The sequence below is a fragment of the Arvicanthis niloticus genome, chromosome 5 (genome assembly GCF_011762505.2).
Source record: "Arvicanthis niloticus isolate mArvNil1 chromosome 5, mArvNil1.pat.X, whole genome shotgun sequence".
In the NCBI taxonomy this organism is placed as follows: Eukaryota; Metazoa; Chordata; class Mammalia; order Rodentia; family Muridae; genus Arvicanthis; species Arvicanthis niloticus.
This window is the reverse complement of record NC_047662.1, coordinates 266,152-291,487: the sequence shown is the minus strand read 5'-3', so window position 1 is coordinate 291,487 and position 25,336 is coordinate 266,152. Positions and strand designations below refer to the sequence as shown.

Here is a 25,336-nt window from a genome sequence, read left to right as displayed (position 1 = left end):
CTGGGATTAAAGGCGTGTGCCACCACTGCCTGGCAAACAGTCGGTGCTCTTAACCACTGAGCCAGCTCTCCAGCCCCAAAATGTATAGCTTAGGCTGTCCTTGAACTCATGATCCTCCTGCCTCTGCCTTCTTCAGCAAATCCTACTGGTGTGTGCCACCACAATCAGCTCTATTCAGCTTTAAAATTTAATGCTTTATCTGAGTGGATGGAGGTTCTTGTGCTTACAGATAAGCATTAGGGGAACCAGGAATGTTAAACATAGGGTTATCCCTTCAAAGGGAGGGATATATAACCTGTTATCTGTCCAAAAGGCTGGGAGCAGATAGGGTCCTTTGTGCTATCTATCTGAGGGCATCAGATCCTTCCCAGACTATTACTGTGAGCTTGTCAATCTATAGAGTCTATCTTTATGGGAAGATGTCACATTTAGTCAATCTATAGAAAAAGCCTTTTTGTTGTTGTTTTGTTTTTGTTGTTGTTTGAGACAGGTTTGCTCTCTACAGCCCTGGCTGACCTCCTGTAAATAAAGGTGTACTCTACCACTGCTGAGCTATAGAACCCATCTTCATGGAAGATATCACATGTATAGCCACATTTTATTGTACACCTGGGTTTAAGTAAATTATTACCAGGAAAATTTTCACCAAATTGTGCTGTCTTTAAATATGCCTAAAATAAACTACTTGGGGTCAGATGCTCAAAGTTTGAACCAACACTGTTTACTTAGTTGTGTAGAACTGAACTTCCTTCTTGCCTTCTTTGGATTGTTACCCTGCTGACAACTGCACTCACAAAGACCCTTGAAGCTTTAGAGGTGGACATGGTGGCTGATGCCTATAATTACAGAATGCAAATGCCGAGGCAGAAAATCACTGCATATGCGCAAGACTAACCCAGACTACATAGTGAGTCTGAGGACAGTCTGGTGGAACTCTATGGCTCAAAAACAAAAAAATTAAAACAAAACACTGTGGGCTTAAAAATTTCTCAGCTCTGATTTTAATAAAGGCTCTTAAATGGTTTAATCTCTCTTCTAGCCCACCACCCACCAGAGGTAGTGGAAAAGAAAGGTTATTAAGATAAGGGGAAGTAAACATGTTTAGAAATTGTTCTTTGGAGCAAATCTAATCTGTGATTTAGGAAATCAGCAGTTCAGTTTACAGAAATCAGCAGCTCGATCCACTTGCAAACACTTCACTAATATATCAGCAGTCTAGTTTAGTAGTGTTGGCATGACCTAGTAGAGACAGCCAGGTTTCTGTCCAATTGGCTCAAGTCAGCAGGAGCAATCAGGATCAACAGGAATGCCAGAAGTTCTTTGCCATGCCTTTCTTAATGAAGCAAAGATTAGTGAAGAGGAAGATGCAAACCAGGAAGTGTTGCAAACCTAGCTATGTAAGCCTACTGTCATTGTACATTGGGTTCTATTTATACTCTCTCCAAACATGTGTCCTCCCATGGGTCTTGTCTCACCATGTGAGTTTTTCATAGCAAAACTCTATATGAGTCTGTATCAGCTGACATCACTCTGTCAATCAGCCCAAGTCCTTGGAAGTGGCACCACCAGAGTTCCCCCCCCCCCCATGGCATCATCATAAGTGGAGCTTAGTAACATAAGGTGAACCAATACGTGTGTGTCATTAGCATTTCAACATGCATTCTTTCATGTACTTGCCTTAGTAGGATATCCTTTCATCTGTGTCTGCTTCAGGAAAACATTCCTTTATGTGTCTGCCCCACTAAACCACCATCTGACACAACTGACTTTCTAAAGAGACCCTAAGTTTTTACTTCAAAATACCCCTAAGATTGGATATGAAATATTGACTTCAATAGGCCCAAATTAGTCGCATGTTGGCATTTTCAGTGCCCTGTTCAAATCCTAAAGTCTTTATGACCTCCCTAAATATATGTACTGAGCCAAGGACACAGATTTTCTGTCACACACTTAACTATTTGTGTCTAGCTGGTGTGTGAGAGAGCATGCTTGTGCCATGATGTACTTTTGGTGATCAGAGAACATATTTTGGAAGTCAGTTCTCACCTTCCATCTTACTGAGACAAGTTTTGTTAGTCTGTGAGCTTCTAGTGGTTTTCCCTGCTTCACCTCCATTGTTGCCACAGAGTGCCACACTTACAAATGGGTACTGCCACATCTAGCTTCCTACTTGTGTTCAGGTGGCTGTCAGGTTTACATGGATAGTACTTTTACTAACTAGCTTTGGGCCCATTTCAAAAGTTTTCCCTGTGTTGGTTAGCAGTTTCCTCTCATTTAAAACATTCGATCTTGGAGGAAAGCCCTTCAAAAATGAAGGATAATCTGAAGGGAGATAAAACATTGAAACTTGTAAGGAAACCATTAAACTCTGGAAGTTAGCAACCCCAAAGCTTTAGGAAGTCACTCTAACTGACTGGATTCATTAGGTCTCTCCCTCCACAAGCATATGTAAGGTGTAATGACTGCTGAAAAACATTCTCAAACTGAGTCACCTAGAAAAGATAAAGAGGCTGAGATCAACTGAACTGGGGCTGAGGGAAGGGTCCTCGGGCCAACTTAACTATACTTGGAAAGACACTCTCCAACATGTGGAACTGCCTGTAAGTTTTACAGTGTACCTCAGATTTTCAGCTTTCATAAGCTGTTACCTATATTGAGGTGAGCTGTGGGTGATGCAGCTGTTTTTGAGTGATGTCTGATTCTGTAAATATCCCTTCACTCATATATTCCTATTAAGTAACCCCAGAAACCCACAAGTTCTCCAAGTTGGATTTTAGTGTTATCATTCACTTTGGTTTGCCATTTTTTTTTTTTTCGGGTGGTGGTGAGTAGATGTCTCCCTAGGAACAGTACCACATAACACCCTGAACAGTTAGCAAAAATAAGTATGGGGTTTGTTGTGTGTGTCAGTGTGCACATGTTTGGAGGCTAAATAGAGGTCAACTTTGAGTGTTCCTAGGAAATGACCACCTTGTTTTGGCACAGGGTCTTGTATTGGGACCTGGGGATCACTGATAGCCTGGCTGGACATTCTTGTTTCTGTCTCCCCTGGTATTGGGATTACAAGCCCACACATATCACTACACCTGGCTTTTTACATGGGTCCCAGGGGATGAGATCAAACTATGGTCCTCATGATTAGTACTTTACTGACTGAATCATCTCTACAGCTTACATAAGTTGTAGATTTTTGGCACCTGTGTTGTGGTTTTTGTACAGTCATCTGGAGCCCTTAGCTTGAGTCCTGGCTGCCTATAGCCACATGGTCCTTCATGTTGTTTAGTCTCTTCAAGCTCATTTTGAAAGAGACCTAACTATTCCTCAAGCAATTCCAAGGTTCAGGTGAAAAATCCTAGATGAAAATGATTGTTATGAATCTTGGTCTCGCTATCAACATCCCTAAAAAAAACACCAGTCCTATGAGGTCATGGCACCTTTAAACCCCATTCCATCTCACACTCTATGTATGAACAATGTATATACTGGGCAGTTCATCCTCTCCTCTAGAGCCCAGCAGAAAGTGTATTGGGCCTCCTAATGTGACTCTTACATGTCTCAAGACTTGACCACCTTACATTATGAAGATAGGAGAAACAGTCTTTGATAAGAACACCCATCTTTCAAACCTAGGGTTTCACACTCCAGTCCTGAATATTTTCTAAAGAAAATAACCCAACTGGGTATGGCTTAAAACAACAGGGGGAAAACAAACAAAAGGAAAAGGAAGAATCCAAACATGTTCAAGTTTACAGCCTGAAAATTTAAAAGCAAATAAATGACAGGTAATCAGGGCATGTCTCTCCCCATCCAGGAATATCCCCAGGCTATACAGACCAAACAAACAAAAAGTTAATGTAAACTAGGTTCGGTGGCTTATACCTTTAATCTCAGTAGTCAAGAGATTGGGCAGGATTGAGTTCAAGTCTAGTCTAGGCTACATTTCTAGACCCTGTCTCATAAAAACAAAAACCCAAACATCAGTTCCATTAAAATAGCAGAGATTGCAATATCATCCAAAGCTGGAGGTCAAGGCCAGCTCAGATTGTCCATTTATTCTGGAGCCACCTTATTATATTCTTCTAGGAATACTCTTCTTTTTTTTTTTAAACATTAAAAGGGGGTATGTAATGTAATATTGTTGAAGTTTGTGTGGTTGGGGTGCTATGCTAGGTAACAAATATTATTTCCTTAAGAGAGAATCTAGGAAGTCTCAGGTGTGAATTCCTGGAATTTTGCTAAGACACAAGAAATCTGAAGGTCTTTGTGGAAGCTTGTAGGGAACCAAAATCATGTTGTGTAACTCAAAAGCATTTTTGTGTGACCCGAAATAATATGCTTGAGTTTGACAGCAGGCAACTTTGCTAAGAGCTATGCCTCAGAAGCAAGTCCACTGGCAGCCCACCCTGCAGCTCACCAAGAGAGCCTAGCCCAGGATAGGCCTTGATATGCTAATGAACTAACACTAAGGTGACACTGATATGGGAGTAAACCAGTCCAAAGGTACTGTTCAATGAAATGATACAAAAATGAGACTGTTGGGGATTCTCTTGTGACAAGGCTTTTATAGCCTCTGTGTTGATATCAAGAGGACTTGAGACTCTCTAGGTGGCCCTGGCCTCAGTCACCCCTAAACTTCAGGAGCTGTTTGTTACTCAGTCCACTTAAGCCCGCCATTGACTAGCCACTGGCTTACACTCTCAAGGATCTCCTTTCAGTCTCCTACAATTTACAACTGAAGTCCCTCACAGTGTGTGGTGGCTGGGACGATTCTGAAATTGATTCACTGGAGATTACCCAGTGGAACCTGGAGCAGCACATTTCCTGTTCTCTGCTAGGTGAGACAGCTGTTTAACTTTTATATTAGCATAATAGTGTAAGGAATGTTGGTGTGAATAAACCATTTTGAAAGACAAACTTTGTAATAGCCAAGAATCTTACAGTTCATAGGCTCATGCTCCCTGAAAAGTCTTACAAGTAATGTCTGTTCAGAAACAAACAAACAAACAAACACAGACACACAAAGGGACTGACCTATGTGTAATCCTGAGAGATGGAGAATTTAAACATCCTTCTATGTTTTAAACACACTCAGCAGTGGGGTTGGCCACTTAGGCTGTTGACAGATTAATCCACAGATACAAATTCTGACACAAGTATTTTTCTTACGTAATTAAAAATAAATTAAGACGTTTTCAGGGTTTCTCTGCATAGTCCTGGCTGTCCTGGACTCACTCTGTAGACCAGGCTGGCCTTGAACCCAAGAGATTTGCCCCTCTCTGTAAATTCTTATCTATACACGCATACAATATTTATAAATAGGCTCTAAGCAAACTGCATTATATTTACCAAACTCTATCCACAGAGACAAAAATTCTAAGCTAGATGACTTGAAAATCAAGTCAAACCTCAGATTTGTCCATGACAAAAGCTAAAAACAGGAGACATAAGAGAATGAAACTTTGCCCAAACAATAAAGACAACTTTGACAAATAACATTTTGAGATGAATTCAACATAGTCTGCAGGTCAGGCTGTGCAGAACATTCAAGATGGGCAGTCAGCTGTAGAGTGCAGAATGAGGGCACTATAAGCTCAAGTGAAGAGGCCCCTGCCCTCACACTCCAGACGACTGATAGGTGGCATTACACAGGCCAGGTAGTGTGTGTGTATGTGTGTGTGTGCAGATGCAATCTCCAAATCATAACCAGATGCCCTTGGGTAGGCCTTACACAAGACCACTAATAATGAGCACACCCAGTGGACTAGACATTGTAAGCTGTCTCTGGCCATTAGACCCAAGGCCTCAACAGTAATTGGATAAATCAAGCTCACCCCAGATAACTGACCAGATTGCTCAGGCAGCTTGGCCTGTGTCAGGAGAGGCCACAGTACCCGCAATGACATCAGGGAATGCCCTCTTTGCGCTGGCAGCACTGGGAGGGTGGCGCTGACCAGTCATAGACATAGGAAAGGCGCAACTGCACTTCATTCTTGCACAACCGGCCCTCGTGCAGCAACATCTGTTGCTTTTCCAACATGTCCTCTGGGCTTTGCTTGTGTGTCACCAGATACTGATTGCTGCAGCCTCGAGATTTGTACTCCGTGTCGAAGCGTGGGTCGTGCTCCCGTTGTACATCCACTGGTGCCAGCCAGGTGCCCAGCGATACATCTTCACTGTGCCACGCACGCAGGTATTCGCGGCTGAGGCGCAGGTAATGCACCAAGTCCGCAGAAAGGACATATCCACCGCCCAGAGCGTAGGGCAGATAGTAGTCGCAGAGTTGCCAGGCAGCTTCTCGCCAGCGACCTCCCGGCTTGACGCGACCGCGCCCAGAAAAGAAGCCCCAATAGAGGCGTCGGCGGCGTGCGGGCTCACGTGCGCGTAGCTCCACCAGTATAGCGTCTAGGCGCGCAAAAGAGTCGTCATCCGCCTTGAGCACGAACTCGAAGTCTACGTGCTCATCCAGCCAAGTTAGCATGGCCAGGACCTTGGCTGTGAGGTTCTCGTAAGCATCGCGCAAGTCGGGCAGCAGCAGCAGGTCCCCATGCTGTGCTTGCTCGCGCTCAAGAGTGCGCCGCTCCTCTGAGCCTAGGCCGCTAGTACCCACAACGAAGCGCGCCCACACGTCCTTGGGTCCGCCACGCCTCTCTTGTGCCAGCCACGTGCTGCGCACTGCGGTGCGGCGCTCAACCGCGCGGGGCGCACTGGCCACTAGCACTGCCAGGAAGGCCTTAGCGCGGGGTCGAGCGGCTCCAGAAGCGGAGGGCGTCTCGCCCTCAGAAGCGCAGCGGGCCAAGTACAACAGAGTAGTGCTGCAAAATGCCAGCCCGCCTAGGCCCAGCACCACCCGGTGCCTCCAAGCGCGTCGAAGTACCTTCATGCTGCGGGCGGGAGGTTGCTGAGTAGCGCAGGCGCGGAGGCTGGAAGGCGCCTGCGCGACTTGGAGAGTGGCGTGGCCCGTTAGGCCTGGTAACCGTGGGAGGAGCCCCAAGGCACACAGTGGCTAGGCGTTTAGACTCCCTGGAGCTGATATCCAGGGCAGCTTCGAAGTCTGGAGCTGGTACAAGGATAATTGACACGTGACCCCGTGCGCCATTTCTATTGGTTGTTTCTCAGAGGTTGCTTCCGCCCGTAAGAAAGATGGTGGCTCCGAGATTCTTGCCCGAGGCCGTGCTTTTTCTCACGGTTCCAGGTTGTCTTATTCGCCCCTTCCCGGAAGAAAGATGGCGGCGGCCTGAGCCGAGTTCCGCGTACGACTTCGCCGGCGCCCAACTGCCCTTCCCCAGACCCGGCGCACCAGAAAGCCGGGGTGAGTGAAGGGGTCACTGCAGTCGCTTTGCGAGGGGCGGGTTTGAGAAGCCATTCGTCTAGTGTTTGGGTCGCGTCAGTTCTCAGCTGGCTTGACCGCGCGGGCCGCCCTTTTAAGAATGTGCCCGCCCTCTTGCCGGGCTGCTTCTTCCGGAACTCACTGCGCCGCGGGGGAACTGAGGCTCGGGGCTCTGTTACCGGCTGGCGTTGTGACCTCAACTTGTGGTCCAGCATCTCTGCCTCGGTTTCCTCTTTGGTAAAATGTACGCCATGAGTTCTGATAGTAGGAGTTGGAAATTGAAGGCCTGTGTAAAACCTTCATACCTGGCCCTGTTTGGTGGTAGCTCTCTCTGGTACTACTGAGTGTAGTTCTTAAATTGACAGAGCTTTTATTTACTTTTTTTGTTTTTGACGTTTTCCGAAACGGGGTTTCTCTGTGTAGCTCTGGCTTTCTTGGAACTCACTCTGTAGACCAGAGTGGTTGCACCGGAACTCTGGCTGGCCTGGAACTCAGAGGTCACCTACCTCTGCATCCCAAGTGCTAGAATTAAAGGCTTTTTTTTACTTCAATTTTTTTTTACTTCCAGGCTTTATTTACATTCCTATTTTGTGTTGCTGGAGGAAATCAAATCCAGCACCTTAAATGCTGGTCAAATGCGCTACTACTGGGCTGTCATCAGCGCCCTAATAGCTTTTGGACTGTTTTAGACTGTTGTTTTTTAGACTTTGATGGTCGTTTTTTCTTCTTTTATTGTTGTTAGTTTCGAGACAGGGTTTCATGTAGCCTGCCTGAACTTAATATGTAGCTGAGGCTGGCCTTGAACTATTGGTTCTTCTGCTTGTAATTGTCACACATTCAAAGCCAGCCTTGGCAAGTTCCTGGTCAAGCAAGGAACATAGTGGGACCCTGTCTCAAAACAAAAACAAAAGCAAGCAAACAAACAAAATATATAGTCTGGTTTCATCAGAATTATAATGAAGGATGGCAAAGAAGTACAAGTATTTCCCCAACCACCCTGTGTATGTCTGAAACCTGAAACCTCAGGTGGAACTAAATCCTGAGCAGACTATTATTATACATAGGTACAGCAAAGTTTAATTTCAAAATTAGGCCCAGGCAGAGGTTAACAACTAATCATAAAATAGAACAGTTGTGACTTACTTTGACAGATATAATGTCATATGATCGGGAATGATGACAGGTCAAGGGGTACTGTTGTCACCTTCACTGCAGGTGTCACTAGCTTTCCTTTTGACTGCTTACTGGAAACTGATGTGTGGAGGAGCTATGACAAGATGAAACTCTTTGAAATCCTGACCTAGGAGGATAGGCTCCTGGCTGTACTTCCCAGGGCACACCTTAACTACTGTTCACGTGGCTTTGCTCTGTGCTTTTGAGTAGTACTTCCAGTGTTGAGTGTCTTAGATTCTGATAGATTGGTAGTGTCTGGGTAAAGAAGCTAAGTCAGACAGGGTCCTTTCCAGGGGAGACAGCTACCACACATAGGTGGGACCAGGCTGTCCTGGAAGATAGATTTCTGGAAAAAGTAAATGTGATTTCCATGATCTGTGCTCAAATAGTCTTCCTGGGCACTTCAAGTTTGCTTGTGTTCTTTGGTAAACATGATTGAAGACATATGTTGGTGTAGGCACAAGTATAGTTGTTTGTATGTACTTTTGCTAGTTTGGTGCAAGCGTTTGCTAGTGACCACAGTTTTCAGTTGTTCAACACAGAGTACAAAGATCCCCAATCCACGCAAAATTCTGAGGTGAAAAGTAGGGGAGCTTGTAGTGAGAAACAGACACCACAAAGTGTAAAAAAAAAAAAAATAGTTTTTCTTCCCTGCCAGTATGTTCTCTAAAATAGTAACTCTGAGACTAATTATTTATTAATAGTTATTAATAAAGTCCTTTGGCTTTGGCTTCTTCTCTGACTTGCTCTTAACTTATTATCCCTTTTATTCTTACCGGGGTTTAGTTACATGCCTGATTTCCTTTCCTTGTATTCTTACGTCATCCTTCTCTTCAGCATTCCAAGGCAAGTCCTTGAGCATTCCCCAGAATTCTCTCACCCCTGTTGGATGTCCCACCTCCTACTTCCGGCCTCAGCTCATTGGCTATAAGGTTTTTTTTTTTTTTTAATATTTATTTAATATATATGAATACACTGTAGCTGTCTTCAGATATACCAGAAGAGGCACTGGATTTCATTACAGATGGTTGTGGAACTCAGGACCTCCCGGAAGAGCAGTCAGTGCTCTTAACCACTGAGCCATCTCTCCAGCCCCGTTTTTTTTTGTAATGCTTATAACAGATTTTCTCTATAGCGAAGGTCAGATGACTTAACCAAGGTCACAGAGCTCTGTGATCAAGTTGGGATCTGAATAGTGAGTGACCACAGCCATCCGGTAAACACTGTAGTAGTAATTAGGGAGGGATGGAGTCAGGTTTACTTTGTTTTATTGTTGGTATGTGGGGTTAGGGTATAGGAAGTGCTGCAACTTCAGCCTGGCCAAGCGCATTCCTCCAGTTTCTTTTTAAAAAGTAAAAACATCATTTGTTGTCTTTTTCACTTTTCCCTCTTCATTTTTTTTTGTTTCCCTGTAGTGCTGGGATCAACCCTAGGACTTGAGCATGCCAGACAATATATACCCCTGAGCTATATATAGCCCCAGCCCCATATGTAGATCTTATTTCTTTTTTGAGATAGGATCTTACTGTTTATCCATGGCTGGCTTGGAGCTCACTATGTAGATCAGGCTGGCCTTGAATTCAGAGATCCACCCATGTCCACCTCCTGTGTGCTGGGATTAAAGTTGAATGTCACCATATCCTGCTTGAATATATGGTTGGTCCTGATTATTAAATCATGGTATAAAACAAATGTATTTAGTGAAGCATTTGCTTCCACTTAACTGTGGTGGTTTTTTTTTTTTTTTTTTTTTTTTTTTTTCCTCCCTAAGACAATATTTCTCTGTGTAGCCCTGGTTGTCACCCAAGTGCTGAGATTAAAGGTGTGTAGTGACAATTTGGAGTTTTGGGTTCTTTAAAAAAACACAGATATTACAAGGATGTGCTTTCATTTTAATCCTAGGCATAAAGATATGGGGCTGCTTTGGACTGTCCACAGCAGCTGACTATAATTTGCCTTGTGCTTTAGTAGAGGCATGGTTTTGCCAGCTACAGATAGCTTCTGTGATTGTATGACATTTAGAATTCTGGGACCTTTTCAGAGAATATATATATGCTAGGGCCCCAAGAGGTATGGTTGGTGGTCGTTCAGGGGGGTTGGTTATGGTTTGTTAGTAGTTATGCTCAAAGAAGAAACAAAAGAAAGAAATTAGATTCAGAGATCTCTCTTTCTCACCCCTCTCTCCTTCTTTCTCTCCTGTCTAGTGATAGGGGGTGAAACCAGTGGAGGATAAAGGTGAGAAAAAGAACCCAGAAAGTAGCAAAGACCAGCTACAAAGGAATGTGCCATCACCCCTGGCCTGGTCTGTCTTCTCTGTAGACTGTCAGGTTGTGGAGACAGCCATCAGCCTTCAGCTTTCTTGGCAGTGCTAGTAACCCAGAGACTTTGTAGTATCCAGGGCTCTAGTTCTGTGATTTCGAGCTGTGATTTCCCTCTCTTCCTTGCTGCTACCTCTTACTCCAGCTCTTGGTTCACACCTTGCAGGAGTCCCATGGTCTGGCTGGTGGCAATGACGCCCAGGCAGAGTTCCCTCTGTGGTCTGGCTGCTCATGGCCTCTGGTTCTTAGGCCTTGTCCTTCTGATGGATGCAACTGCTAGACCTGCCAACCACTCATTTACTCGGGAAAGAGCAGCCAACAGGGAGGAAAATGAGATCATACCCCCAGACCACTTGAATGGAGTGAAGCTGGAGATGGATGGACACCTTAACAAGGACTTCCATCAGGAGGTTTTCCTGGGAAAGGACATGGATGGGTTTGATGAGGACTCAGAACCACAGAGAAGCCGGAGGAAGCTGATGGTCATCTTTTCCAAGTAAGTGTCTCATATGTCCCCTGCAAATGCATGCTAAGACACCCAGCATTTGCGATGATAATTCAGTTTCCCTAAGCTATTCTTCTAGTACAGCAGAGTCAAGACTTCTTTGGGGATGAACAACTCATTCACAGGGGTTACTTAAGACCATTGGAAAACACAAATATTTACATTGTGATTCATAACAGTAGCAAAATTGCAGTTATGAAGTAGCAACAAAAATAATGTTATGGCTGGGAGTCACCACAACATGAGGAACTGTATTAAAGGATTGCAGCATTAGGAAGGTTGAAAACCACTGTTTTAGTACCTTGTACTTTGATAGGACTTGGAGGGCTAAGGTATGCTGGAACGCCCAGAGAGATGGAAAGATAGAGATAATAAATTGGAGGGCTATGCTTGGAGGGCTGGGCTGCTTAGCTATGCCTAGGCCCTCATGGCCAGGAGGGCCTTAGGATAGACTTCTGCCACTGCCCCACCTCTTAAGGACTTTGTGTATGACTGTTCCAACTATAGACTTTATCAGTTGAAAAGCATAAAGTCAGGTCAAGTGGAAAGTGAAGTGGTCCTAGCAGGTTATAATTTCAGGGAGAGGAGTGCTGGCCCAGGGCTGCCTAGGAGAAGGTCTAACATCAGTAGGTTAAGAGCTGATGAGGGGAGTGGGACACAGTCTGGTTTGCTTGGGTACCTATGTTCCCTCCCTTCCTTTTTCTTTCTCTGAGATAAGATCTTACTGTGTAGTCCTGGCTGGCTTTGGACTTATAACTGGTCCATCTGCTGCAGCTTGTGTGCTTGCTTGCTTTGTGGTTTTTTGAGACATGATCTCTCTATTAAATATCCTAGAACTCAATATGTAGACCAGCAGGCCTCTATCTCCCAAATCCTGGCATTAAAAATGTGCACCATCACACCTGGCTCTATCTCTGCTTTCTCAGTGCTAGGATAATGGTTTCTGCAACCATGTCTCTCTCCCCACCCCTGCCTTTTTTTTTTTTTTTTTTTTTTTTATTAGGTTTTACATTTAATTATTTTTTGAAACACAAGGACAATTTTATTAGAGTTTAAAAGAAAAATAACCTAGGGATGACAAACTGTAAATCTCAGCAGTTACCCTAACCCTAACCCTGAAGTGGAACATGCACGGTAGGAAAAACACCATGCCTTTTGAGTTACTGACAGGGAGGTCTACCACATGGCAGCAGACAGTCACATAACAGAAAGGAAAGGTGTAAGGAGGGTTTCTGATGTTAACCCTATTTCTCGATTGGTCCTTGATTTGTCAATAAAGAAGGTTGGGGGTGGGGGCTGTTGTTAGGCAGTGGGCATAGGTGGGACTTCTGGGTCCTAGGAGGAAAAGGCAGACTTCAGGAAGTAGAGAAGGAGAGGGGCTTTTTTGTCATGTTTTGGAGGAAGAAAGATGTAACAATTGTGTAAGGCTTTGGAGAGAGCTAGGGCCTGTGGCCTTCGCTATGGGCAACTGGCCAAGGATGTTTGTCAAGGACTAGGTGGAATAAGCCATTAAGTTTAGGGCAGAAGGAGAGATGGAGATATTAAATTGGCAAGGACATGATGGAATAAAAGGGAGCTGGGAGGGGCTGTTAGCGTGGTAGCTCCCGAGCAAAGTTTTTTAAAACTACATGCATCAGAAAGGAGCTTTAGAGAAGCTAAAGGGGCTTTAGTAAGGAAGCTCAGAAAATCAGGAAAAGCATACTTAGGTTCTGAGCATGTAGGGATGATATTTAGAAAATGGTGTCCGGTCCGGCTTGTTCACAGGCAGCCGCCATGTTCCTACTGCTCCTCAGCTCTGATGGGGCTCCGGCTAGCTAGATGTGCAGGCCCTGGCACACAGGAGACGCCAGCATGGTGGATGGCTCTGCCAGTCCACCACACTGCACCACAAAGCTCGGCTGAACCCTAGACAGTATCAGCAGTACCTGGTAGAAATGAGACTCTTATAGCTTAATGATTTTCTAAAGGATTTATATAGAAATGCTCAATCCACAAGATGCCCACAATTAGAGTTGTTACCCAGTATCTAACCTTTTGGTAGAAGTTGCTACCCAGGATAGCTTTTGACCCATCTGTGGTTCTCCATGGGTGATAGCCTCCTTCTTCTTCCCTTCCTCTATTTCTCTCCTCCCCTTCCTCTCTTCTCCCAACTCCACCTCCTCTTCTACTGCCTAATCACGGAGCTCCACTGTGAATACAATGTAGCAGAATAAGTACCCTGCTACATGAGCATCAAAAAGAAAGAAAACAAAAACAGAAAGTTGCATATTTGAGTTAGGATATAGGTGGGCAGAGTGTGATAGTTTGTATATGCTTGGCTCAGGGAGTGGCACTGTTGGGAGGTGTGGCCTTCTTGGAGTGGGTGTGTCACTGTGGGTGTGGGTTTAATGCTAGTCCTAGCTGCCTGGAAGTCAGTATTCCACTAGTAGCCTTCAGATGAAAATATAGAACTCGCCGGGCAGTGGTGGCGCACGCCTTTAATCCCAGCACTTGGGAGGCAGAGGCAGGCAGATTTCTAAGTTTGAGGCCAGCCTAATCTACAGAGTGAGTTCCAGGACAGTCAAGGACTACACAGAGAAACCCTGTCTCGAAAAACAAAAACAAACAAAAGAAGTAATAAAAAGAAAATATAGAATTCTCAGATCTTCCTGCATCATGCCTGCCTAGATGCTGCTCTGCTCCCACCTTGATGATAATGGACTGAACCTCTAAACCTATACGCCAGTCCCAATTAAATAATGTCCTTTATAAGAGTTGCAATGGTCATTGTGTCTGTTCACAGCAGTAAAACCCTAAGACAGACTGAACTAAACTTCAATATAGCTCAGCTCTTAAGGACTGCCCATTTATTTATTCTCTCTCTCTCTCTCTCTCTCTCTGGGGGGGGGGGGGGGATGGGGAGGAGATGGATGGAAATTGAGGACAGCTTGCATGAGTTGTTGCTCTTCTTCTACCATGTGGTTTCCTGGCATAAAACTCAGATTGTCAGGCTTGGTGGCAAGAGCCTTTTCTCACTGAGCCATTTTACTAGTCCTGTCACAGATTCTTTCTGATATTCCCTCTACTGTGTTTTGTTTTGGAGTTCCTATAATCTATCTCTAACTCCCAAGATCTCTGTCACTAAGACCTGGGTTCTATCCTTGGACAAAATGTTAGGTTTTCAAAGGGACTTTGTTGCGTGTGAAGGTGTTTGTGTGGTCTAGCTGAAGTATATAAACTGCTATGATTAGAAGAGTTATGAGCCAGATATGGTAGTGCCTTTAATCTCAGCACTCAGAAGGCAGAGGCAGGTGTGTCTCTGAGTTCAATGTCAGCTAGCTCTACAGGATAACCAGGGCTACATAGAGAAACACTATCTCAAAAAACCAAACCAAACAAACAAATAAATGAACAAAGGGTTATGAACAAAGGGTTATAACTCTGTTCATCGTACCTCAAGTGGGAGAGTCTTCTCCCAGTGGTGATCTATGTTGTCCTCAAATAGCAGCTCCTGACTTAATTGCTTCCCCACAATTTTCCTTACAACCCCTGGTCCTCCCTCGTATTCACTAGTGAGCCCCCAGCCTCCGGGTTTTCTGTAACACTTCCAAAGGGAATGTGAGTTTGTGGCAGGTTCACAGCTACTTGTATATAATTCCTGAAACCAGAAGCATTTGCCTTTCTGTTGAGAGTCCTAGAGCCTGATCTGATGCTTGCCATTTGCCTGCTTGTAGGGTAGATGTGAACACTGACCGGAGGATCAGCGCCAAGGAGATGCAGCACTGGATTATGGAGAAAACAGCAGAGCACTTCCAGGAGGCTGTCAAGGAAAACAAACTACACTTCAGGGCTGTAGACCCTGATGGTGATGGTACAGTGGGACCAATGGGCAGAGCTGGGTGAAGTGGGTGAAGTCAGGCAGGAGACCCCAGCCTTAAGGGTAGAACCTGAGCGAGGTCCCCAGGCCAAGGGGCTGAAAAGTAGAAGAGGACATAGTAGGGCTAGGGACGCTCCAGGCATGAGAAAGTTTCTGATGGTAGCTGTGTGCTTGTTGAAACTAAAGGACATAGCAAGTACTACATTGACATAAACTTTTTTTGTTAAAAACAAACAAAAAAACAAACAAAAAACCATTCCATGTATATGTGTATTCATGTGTGCACATGCCTGTGGAGGCTGAGATTAACATTGGGTATTTTGAGTCCAGAGTTCACTGATTTCATTATTCTAAATAGCCAGCTTGTACCAGGGATTCCCTGTCTCTGCCTCTCAGTGCTAGGATTATAGATAGGCCTCCACATGTACGAAGCTTCTGCATAGATGTTGGGGATTCAAAATCTGGTCCTCATGCTTGTACAACAAATACTTCACCTGGCTATGTGGTTAGTACTCAGGAGATAGAGGCAGGCGGATCTCTAAGTTCCAGGCCAGTCTGGTCCACAGAGTGAGTTTCAGGATAGCTGAGGTTAGACAGAGAAACCCTGTTTTGAGAGAGAGAGAGAGAGAGAGAGAGAGAGAGAGAGAGAGAAATAATACAGAATCTTAATAATTCAGGGCCAGCCTGGACTACATACTGAGACTACTTCTCAATAAACCAGAACCATCCAATATCTCTTGTAAGTTTGGGATTCCTTTCTAGTGTTCTCCCATCATAAGCTGCCAGCCAATATCTCTCTTGGCCCTGAGGGATGAAAGTTCCAGTGATTCTGCTAGTGAGGAAGTTGGTACAGGATACTTATTGGCTAAAGCTGTGGGCTGGGTATTGGTTGTTCTGCCCCTGAATGCCACCCTGGCAATATATCTGGAGCTGCATACATCCTGAGCCTCCCTACTACAAGACATTCAGCACAGAGGAGTTTTTACCCTCTGCCCTGTGGCTGCTTGTGACTCAGGACTCCTAGCAGATGTCCTAAAATAATTGTCTTTTTCATGACCTTCCCTGCCAAGTATCTTGACTCATAGAATCTCTTTTTAGGCCATGTGTCCTGGGATGAATATAAAGTGAAGTTTTTGGCAAGCAAAGGCCACAATGAGAGGGAGATTGCTGATGCTATCAAGAACCATGAGGAACTCAAAGTGGATGAGGAGAGTGAGTACTGGCTACCAGCCAGCTGGACATCAGGTCACTGTGCTGGAATAGGGTGGGCTAGCGAGGAATGGAAGACTGACTCTGTTCTGGCTTGAGACTTGGGATCTGGTGTTTTCAAGTAGAGGCAGGGAGGACCTGAATCCAACAAGAGAGGTCTTTAGTAAAAGGAGCAGCCTTTGTCAAGGTCTTGAGTCACGAAAGCTAGACAATGACACCCACTACATTCAGCGTTGCCCTGGGACCTCAAGAGTGATGTCACTTCCAGGTGAGGTGTGGACAGTCGTGTTTGGAGGTAATGTTAGGCATACTGGTCTTTGGGGCATGGGGCACACAGGATTCAGAGACAACTGGGAAGCCCTCCGGGGCAATTGTCAGGAAAGGAAGTCTGGATAACTAGTTAGTAAATCGTAAATAAAGGACCTTACTCATTACTGCCTTGAGTCCTAGACCATTTCCTCCTCTTTGGCCATATCCAGTGATTGATTCGTAGTGCCTTTTGGCTCTGTGGAGGGTTAGGAATTGTGGTGGTCTGTAATTCTCCATATCACTCATGGTTAGTCACATTACACACAGTTCTTGGCAGATGTGCACATTGTAACACTTGTGCTCTACCGTCTCAGTCTGTCTGTACATCTGACCTCAGTAGAGGCCAGTCTGCACAGTAGCATTTCATGCCTTTCTAGCAGCATAGGAATCCTGGAAAGGACTGACCATGATGACCACAGGAAGTTTTAGTTCTGCACTTTTCTTTTTTATTCTCATAGTTTTTTTCTCTTTTTCTTTCTTCTACTGGGCTGGCCTCAAACTTGGAGACTGATCTCCCTCTGACTCCTGAGTGCTAGGAGTCAAGGTATGCACCACTGTCTAGCCTTTTTTTTTTTTTGACAAGATATCACACTGTAGGTCAGGTTGGCCTTGAATTTGCTGCAGTTTTCCTGTCTCAGCTTCCCCAGTGCTGAGATTGTTGGTGAGAGGAAACCTAAATGGCCAAGTTCTATCCTTTCTTAAATTTCATCAATTATTCTCTTCCTAAAGCAGTTGTCTGCTTTTCCCCATCTTAATGTGTTTTGTCTTTCCATTAGTTGTCCTTCATTTTGTGCTGCTTACTGGAGGGTCCTGAGGGCCCTTGTCCTGTTCCTCTGGTGAGACTAGTATATGCCTGTCCAGGTTGTTGACAGTTTTGAAGATGCTTTTCAGGGCTTCAGGGAGCTTGGTGCCCTCATAGCAATCCTTCTCTGACTTCTTTGGGGTGTAGTCTCGTGCTGGCCATTTCACTTTGGTGATGAACAGTGATGTGGGAATAAACCCTTATAAACCCTTCCATTCCCAACTTGCTTTTTGGTCATGGTGTTTGATTACAGCAGTAGAAACCCTAAGACAGCTATCAGAGGTTTTCATGCCTGAGGTTCCTGCTCAGCTACATCTGATCTTCTTAAGTATTAGCTAGTTTTCTATTGTGATAAAACATTACCAAAGGCAACTTAGAAAGACTATTTGAGCTATGGTTCCAGAGGGTTAGAGCCCATAATGGCAACAGGCGGTAAGCATGGTGCCAGCAACAATAAGTTGAGAACTCAGATCTTAAACTGTAAGCATAAAGCAGAGAGTGAACTAGAAGTGGGCAAGATTATAAATACTCAAAAGCCCACTCTCAGTGAATTATTTCCAGCAAGGCCTCACCTTTGAAACCTTCTTATCTTGGTTAGGGTTTCATTGCTGTGAAAAGACACCATAACCAAGGCAACTCTAATTGGGGCAACATTAATTGGGGCTGGTGGGAAGCAAGGCAACATGCAGACAGATGTGGTATTGGAGAAGGAGCTGGGAGTCCTATATCTTCATCTAAAGGCAACAGAAGGGGACTGTTCCACACTGTGTGGAGCTTGAGCACTAGGACACTTAGAAGCCCACCTACACAGTGACACACTTCCTCCAACAAGGCCACACCTCCTAACAGTGCCACTCCGTGAGGCCAAGGATTCAAGTATGTGAATCTGTGGGAGCCGAACCTATTCTAACCACCACACTCCCATGACATTGTCATCAACTGAGGATCACATGTTTACATGCCTAGACTGTGAAAGGCACTTGTAAAGAATTATCTTTAAATATAAGCAGTGAATTAATCTGGTGGCTATATTTCTTTACCTTATGCTAGTCCCCAGTGACCACACAGAGAAACCAAGATTTATTTAAAACTGCACTTCAGTGATCTACTTTAACCTCCTATGCTAACTAGTTCCTTTCGTCCTATCCCATGGTACTCGCATGTGATTATTGATCTGGTTCTTTGAGCTTCAGGTGAGTTTCCATGATCTCTCTCTAGACTCCTCCCTCGTGGCTCCAGTTCTTTCATCCTCTTGGCTGACGTGCTCTCCCTTTGTCCTTCCTGTGCTGGCAGCTATCCCACCCTAGTCTTTATTCTGATCACTCAGTACTGGGTGATCAGCATTTATTGACAAGGCAGAGAATAAATGGTTAGAATTGTTTACATGCCCGGGCAGTGGTGGCGCACGCCTTTAATCCCAGCACTTGGGAGGCAAAGGCAGGCGGGTTTCTGAGTTCAAGACCAGCCTGGTCTACAAAGTGAGTTCCAGGACACAGAGAAACCCTGTCTCGGAAAAAAAAAAAAAATTGTTTACATGAACTTGAGACATTAGAGTCTTGATATAAGCATCACAATGCCGTGTTCAGAATGAAACAAGATATGAGAGCAGAGAAAACAGCATTTGACCAGCACAAGGGTAAACTTTACACAGTGTACAAAAACATTATGCCTAGAGGCCCTTCTCATCACTTCCCAGCCCCTATAGTCTCATGACAATATCATAATGTTGTAAGGTTCTGATCAAAAAGAGAGAACAAGGCTTTTTCAGAAAAGAACAGCTTTAATGTGCATGTATAGGTTCAAAATGAACTGTTCATAAAAACAAAACAAAACAAAACCCAAGCCTCAAGTACAGTGAAACAGCTTTTGTTATGATTTTTGTTTTTTTCTCTCTCATATATGCTAGCTTGCAATTTCATTGTTTATTTTTATCTTAAGGTGGTACAGAGTTTATTTAAAAGTCTTAAGGTGGTATAGAGTTGGCTCAGTAGTTAAGAGGATTTGTTGCTGTTTTCAAAGGCTCTGGGTTCAATTTCCAGCATCTACAATGTGACTCACAGCCATGAGTCTGGTACCTTGAGTACTAGGCACATATGTGACACACACACATGCATGCAGGCAAAACATTCATACATATGAAATCTAAACTTCTAACATTCATACACAAAAATACTTAGGGTGTGATTCTAAAGACCCCTGTATTGGGGGTTGGGGTGGGTGGTACTCAGGACATAGCAAAGTTTCACATAAACATTTTGACAAAGACTAAACCACATGGCAACCTTTCTATCTTTCCTTCAAAGGAAGGCTTACTAAAAAAAGGGGTTTGCAGGAGAGATGTGATTAAGTTTATGTATATTCAAGTTGTTAAGAATGTGACACTGCTCGGCCCATATGACTTTTTTGTCTTTATTTTTTCTGGTTCTCAGGGATCCCCTATGACAGTAGTGCAAAATGCTTTTAGTTCAACTTCAAAAATCTCCATACCCTTTGTTTGTTTGTTTGTTTTTGAAACAGGGCCTCTCAAGCCCTAGTTGGGCTTGAACTCACAGAGATCTGCCTTCTTTGGCCTCCCTAGTGCTGGGAACAGGCATGTACCCCTATGTCTGGCTCCCCATTTTTACATTTCCAGGGCAGAATAAACTGACAGAAGGCAGAAAAAGATCAGAATCTGACCTTTAACAGAAAATACTGTGCTTATTTTTTATTTTTAGAGATGTATGTATATATGTGTGTATGTATGTATGTATGTATATATGTATTCTATGAGTGCTCTGCTTGCATGTATGGCTGTATGCCAGAAGAGAACATCAGAGGGAAGAGGGCATCAGATCCCATCACAAATGGTTGTGGCTATATTTCTGGGCTCAATTCCCAGCATCCACATGGTGACTCACAGCCATGACTCTGATACATTGAGTACTAGGCACCATGTGGTTGCTAGGAATTGAACTCAGGACCTCTGGAAGAGCAGTCAGTGCTCTTAATGTCTGGGCCATCTCTCCAGCTCTAATAGTGTGTCTCTTAATGCACACAGTGAGAGGCACTCTTCCTCCTGTGGGAAACTGAAGGGTCTGCTAGGGGAAAAAGCTGGCTGTAGCCCTCTATAGGAGTGAGATGAGGGTCTTGGAAGTAAAGAAATTGTTGCAGTACCCAAGGTGAGACAGACTGTTTTGGGAGACAGGCTGTTTCAACAGACATTCCTTTCTGGGCTGACTGAACACAATCAGTTGTAATCTCACAGGAATCCTATTTTTATAAGCAAGGCACTCTATCTCTCATAGTCTTTACATAAGCAATGTGTAAGAGTCCAAAGTCTCTTCTGAGACACAAGGCAATCTGTTGACTGTAATGCCTTGTAAAAAAAATTTTTTTTTCTATACTTCCAACATATAATGGCACAGAATATACTTTACTGTTCTAAAAGGGAGTAAAGGGAGTGTAGTGAGAAAATGCTGGACCAAAGACTGAAATCCAGCAGGGCAAACACCAAATCCTACAACACCATGTCCAATATCAGAGGCTTAGATGACACTGTCCCTTCTGCTTTGTATGCTTGTAGCATACATATCTCTCCTGGGTTGGTTTAACTGCTTGTATGCAGCTCTCCTTGGCAGATATACCACAAGTCTGGCATCTTCACCATCGCGGGGTTTCTACCACAACCCAGGTTCACTTTTACACCTTTACTCAGTGGCCGGCCTCTGAGGGCTTTCACACGGGTCCTCCTGCCACAGGCTGCCCAGCCCAGCAGTTTTAAGTTATAGAGGAGGAACTAATCACCTCTTCACCCCTGGATCTCTTGTGTTTCTAAAGCTAGTACCACATGGTGGACACTACAAAGTTCAGCTGCCAGCTTGGGCTGGTTTGCCCTTGAACCATGTTACTAGCAGTTTTTGTTTTCTCTTTCTCTCTAGGAGCAGAAAATTCCTTAGGCTTTTTCCTTTTGTAAATTGGAAGCTTAGCAGAATGGGATCTTGCCGTGAGGGCACCCTTCCCTTTGTTCCAGTACAAATTAGGCTCCTCTTTAATGACATTAATCTCCTTAACAAATTACAGGCTTTTCCAGCACATGTCTTGTTATAACATTAAGCTTCCTAGTATACTTTCTTTTCTCAAAGTTTTTTTTTTTAATATTTATTTATTTACTTAATGTATGTGAGTACACTGTAGCTGTCTTCAGACACACCAGAAGAGGATATAAGATGCCATTACAAATGGTTGTGAGCCACTATGTGGTTGCTGGGAATTGAACTCAGAATCTTTGGAAGAACAGTCAGTGCTCTTAACCACTGAGCCATCTCTCCAGCCCCCTACTTTCTTATATTTTTCCCTGCTTTTTTTTTTTTAATTATAGACCTGTATAAACATTAATAACCATACCACAGATTTATATTATACAGTCTTAAAATCTCTGCCAAAGAAATTATACAGTCTCTCTCTCTCTTCCTCCCTCCCTGCCTCCCTCCCTCCCTGTGTGTGCGTGTGTGTGGGGGGGGTGTGGTGTGTATATTTTCCCTACATGTATGTATTTGTACCACGTGCATTTCTGGTGTCCAGGTAAACTAGAAGATGTCAGATTCCCTGAAGTAGAGTTACAGACATTGTGAGCTGCCATATGGATGCTGGGAATTGAACCTGGATTCTCTGGAGAAGTAGTCAGTGCTCTTAGTACTTGAGTCATCTTTCTAGCTTCTATTCCATTACTTTTAAATTTAGCCTCATGCAAGTTCTTGGGACAGTGACAAAAGGCAGCCAGTTTATTTGCCAAAATATCACCAGAATGCTCTCTAGTCCAGTTGCTAATATTGTTTCCCTCTGAAACCTTTTGAGCTGGGCCTCCACAGTCAACATTGCTCCTAGTGCCACTGTCTTTCAGGTTTCTATTATAATGGCCCTTTTGACTCCAGGTCTTCCACATTCTTCCCCAAACCAATAGGTTAGGTTCTTTATAGCAACACCCTATTGTCTGGTACCAACCTCTCTATTAGTCTGTTTTCTGTTGCTATGATAAAGAACCATGACCAAGGCAATGTGCAGAAAGACTATTTGGGCTTATGATTCCAAAGGGTTAGAGTCCATATTGGTGGACATCTTGAGCTTCAGGCATGAAGCAGAGAGCATGACCTGGAAGTGAGTGAGACTATAAACACTCAACGCCTACTCCTAGTGATATACTTTCTGCAAAAAGACCTCACTTCCGAAACCTCCCCACACAGCATTGCTTGGATTGACGTGTTTAAATTAAATGCACTAGACTATAAGAGACAAGTCACATCTTTGACTTCAGTACATTGAAAGGCCTCTTAATTGTCTGGGGAGATCTGAGCAGTTGGTAGGATCCTGCAGGGGAGGCCTATATCTCTCTTGTATAATACTAGTGGTTCTTCCTCAGTGCATGGTGAAGTCTTGATAGAGAAGTCTGCCTTATATCACATTTTTATTTTTTTGTTTTTACTTTTTGAAACAATCATTCAAATGATCTGTCTGCTTCAGCCTCCCAAGCAGCTGGGACTACAAGATTATGCCAGTATATCCCATTCCCCATCATTCTTTAAATGAGCCCTGTTATTCAGGTTAGATTAACCCAGGAAATACTATGCTTGAAGGCCACTTGGTCTCTCTGTGGTGATCAGGTACCTGATGGGTCATAGAGGAACTGCTATAGTCAGGATATGACCAGAGACAGACTCAGGACAGTAGGTTAAGGCCATGGAGGCAGGCAGGGGTTTTTAAGGTTCCCAGAGCTGAGCAACCTGGAAACCTAGACACCAGAACTTAATCACTGACTATGTTGAGTCCCAGATGGAAAAAGATCATTTCTGCCCTGGGAACATGGGAGACATTGGAGGATGCATAGGCAACCATTGTTCAGAAGAACAAGGGGAGTCCATGGGAAGCTTAGCTCACTACCTCAGTCATTTCTAGAAACTGGGTTTTCTGTATTCTATGCTCTCTGAGTGATAATATACATGAGAACCGTAGAGAGGAACAAAAGTGACGCCTTTGTTCCTATAGACGTCAATAAGAATGAGTCAACCTCAGTCTCAGTGAAATTTCCATTTCTGCTTAGGAATAAACAGCTTGGAGTGGCAGGATGACAGGTTGGGCAGTCTTTGGGGGTTTTGTGTGTCCCCTCCCAAGGACCAGGTTCTTTTGGGTGGACTAGCACCCTTTGTCTTGAGCCGGTAAATGATGACCCTCTTAAGTTCAAGCAAAACCTTGTGGAACCTTATGAGTGCTTGTATTAGTGTCTAGCATGCCTAGATAGTCACAGATGTGCCTCTTGCAGCACAGGAAGTCCTTGGGAACCTCAGAGATCGCTGGTATCAGGCAGACAATCCTCCTGCAGACCTGCTGCTGACTGAGGACGAGTTCCTTTCATTTCTTCACCCCGAGCACAGCCGGGGCATGCTCAAGTTCATGGTCAAGGAGATCTTCCGGGACTTGGGTAAGGCCTTTGTGCACTATGACACTGTTTTAAGCCTGAGGGTGACCAATGGGTTGGGAGCATTGGAAGAGGATACCCAGCCCTAGGGTAGGTGGGCCTGGCCTACTTGTTTTCTAAGGAGGTTCTTGAGTGGTACTCAGTGAATTTTAGGTAAAGCCCCAGCTGAACATTACCTCCCTTATCTATAATAACCTATCTATCTATATAACCCCTTATCTATAGACCAGGATGGCAATAAGCAGTTGTCTCTGCCTGAGTTCATCTCCCTACCTGTGGGTACTGTTGAGAACCAGCAAGGCCAAGACATTGATGACAACTGGGTGAAAGACCGGAAGAAAGAGTTTGAGGAACTGATTGACTCTAACCATGATGGGATTGTGACCATGGAGGAGCTGGAGGTGAGCAATGGAGCTTATGAATGTTGTTGTGTCCCAGGAAGGGCCCTGGGTTGGAGACTGTGGGCTAATCCTATAGCAAGGTACCAAAGGAAAGGGGGCTTGCCTACATGAGGACCTGAGACAATGGGCATCAGCATTAATGTTCAGATTGAAGAGATGGGGTCCTGTGAGACCTGTTATCTGTGGAAGGCATCTGGGAATTTGTTTTGGTGCTTAGGATTAAGCCCGGGGCCTTTAAACATGCTGAACAATTGATCTATCACAGAGCTACATTGCCTGCCCCGTGTTAAGACATTCTTAAGGCCCCTTATGGGACCAGAAGAGAAAGTACATACCAGCCCCCCTTTCAAGTGACCTTTGGGCTAGCACGTAGGTGTGGCAGCTAGCCCACAGGGCACAGGACCTCTCTTGATACCGTATCGGGTATAGGTCACTGACTTATGCCTTGATCTCACAGAACTACATGGACCCCATGAATGAATACAATGCCCTCAATGAAGCCAAACAGATGATTGCCATTGCTGATGAGAACCAGAACCACCACCTGGAGCCTGAGGAGATGTTCAAGTACAGTGAGTTCTTCACTGGCAGCAAACTGATGGACTATGCCCGCAATGTGCATGAGGAGTTCTGAGCATGCCCCTCAACTGGGGCCAGGTCACCAGTATACTGTTTGACCCTTCCCACACTTCGAGGAGGCTATGGTCCAGTGAGACCTGTAGATGATTGGGTCCAGATTGGGTCTAAAATGCTATCTACCCTGTGTCTGGGGGCTACCATAGGCCCCTAAAAGTGCTGTTCCAGAACCTTCCTTCTTCTGTTGTGTCCATATGCTCTGGCTTAGCTCCTGCCATGGCACGGCCCAGGTTTATTAAAGATATGCTTAATAGGCTATGTGTCCTCTTCAGCATGTGTCTGAGGCAGTAGCCCTTCTGTTCCAGTCATGAGCTGAGCTACATTTGCTTGACCAAATCTCTTTCAGTTGTTA

At 44.5% G+C, this 25,336-nt stretch overlaps 2 protein-coding genes across 3 annotated transcripts; one reads left to right on the top strand and one right to left on the bottom strand.

The window, feature by feature from the left end:
* Positions 1 to 3,729: 3,729 nt before the first annotated feature.
* On the bottom strand, positions 3,730 to 7,079 carry B3galt6 (beta-1,3-galactosyltransferase 6). The gene has a single exon (XM_034502397.2). The coding sequence runs from the start codon at positions 6,878 to 6,880 to the stop codon at positions 5,903 to 5,905; it is 978 nt and encodes a 325-aa protein (XP_034358288.1). The 5' UTR covers positions 6,881 to 7,079; the 3' UTR covers positions 3,730 to 5,902.
* A 78-nt stretch (positions 7,080 to 7,157) lies between these two features.
* Positions 7,158 to 25,240, top strand: Sdf4 (stromal cell derived factor 4). Of its 2 annotated transcripts, none has more exons than XM_034502394.2 (7): positions 7,158 to 7,309; positions 10,985 to 11,314; positions 15,037 to 15,173; positions 16,278 to 16,391; positions 23,792 to 23,950; positions 24,173 to 24,348; positions 24,806 to 25,240. In XM_034502394.2, exons 2-7 carry the CDS (start codon positions 10,992 to 10,994, stop codon positions 24,980 to 24,982), a joined length of 1,086 nt encoding a protein of 361 aa, XP_034358285.1. In that variant the 5' UTR covers positions 7,158 to 7,309; positions 10,985 to 10,991; the 3' UTR covers positions 24,983 to 25,240. The 2 variants fall into 2 exon arrangements, with proteins under 2 accessions (XP_034358285.1, XP_034358287.1); XM_034502396.2 differs by lacking the exon at positions 7,158 to 7,309 and adding an exon at positions 7,344 to 7,571.
* Positions 25,241 to 25,336: the final 96 nt, after the last annotated feature.

Excerpts from the sequence above, each read along its gene's own strand:
- B3galt6 (XM_034502397.2), bottom strand. The coding sequence starts at position 6,880 with ATGAAGGTACTTCGACGCGCTTGGAGGCACCGGGTGGTGCTGGGCCTA.
- Sdf4 (XM_034502396.2), top strand. Across the intron at positions 16,392-23,791 it reads ACTCAAAGTGGATGAGGAGA|CACAGGAAGTCCTTGGGAAC; the intron begins GTGAGTACTGGC and ends TGCCTCTTGCAG. Across the intron at positions 23,951-24,172 it reads GGAGATCTTCCGGGACTTGG|ACCAGGATGGCAATAAGCAG; the intron begins GTAAGGCCTTTG and ends CCTTATCTATAG.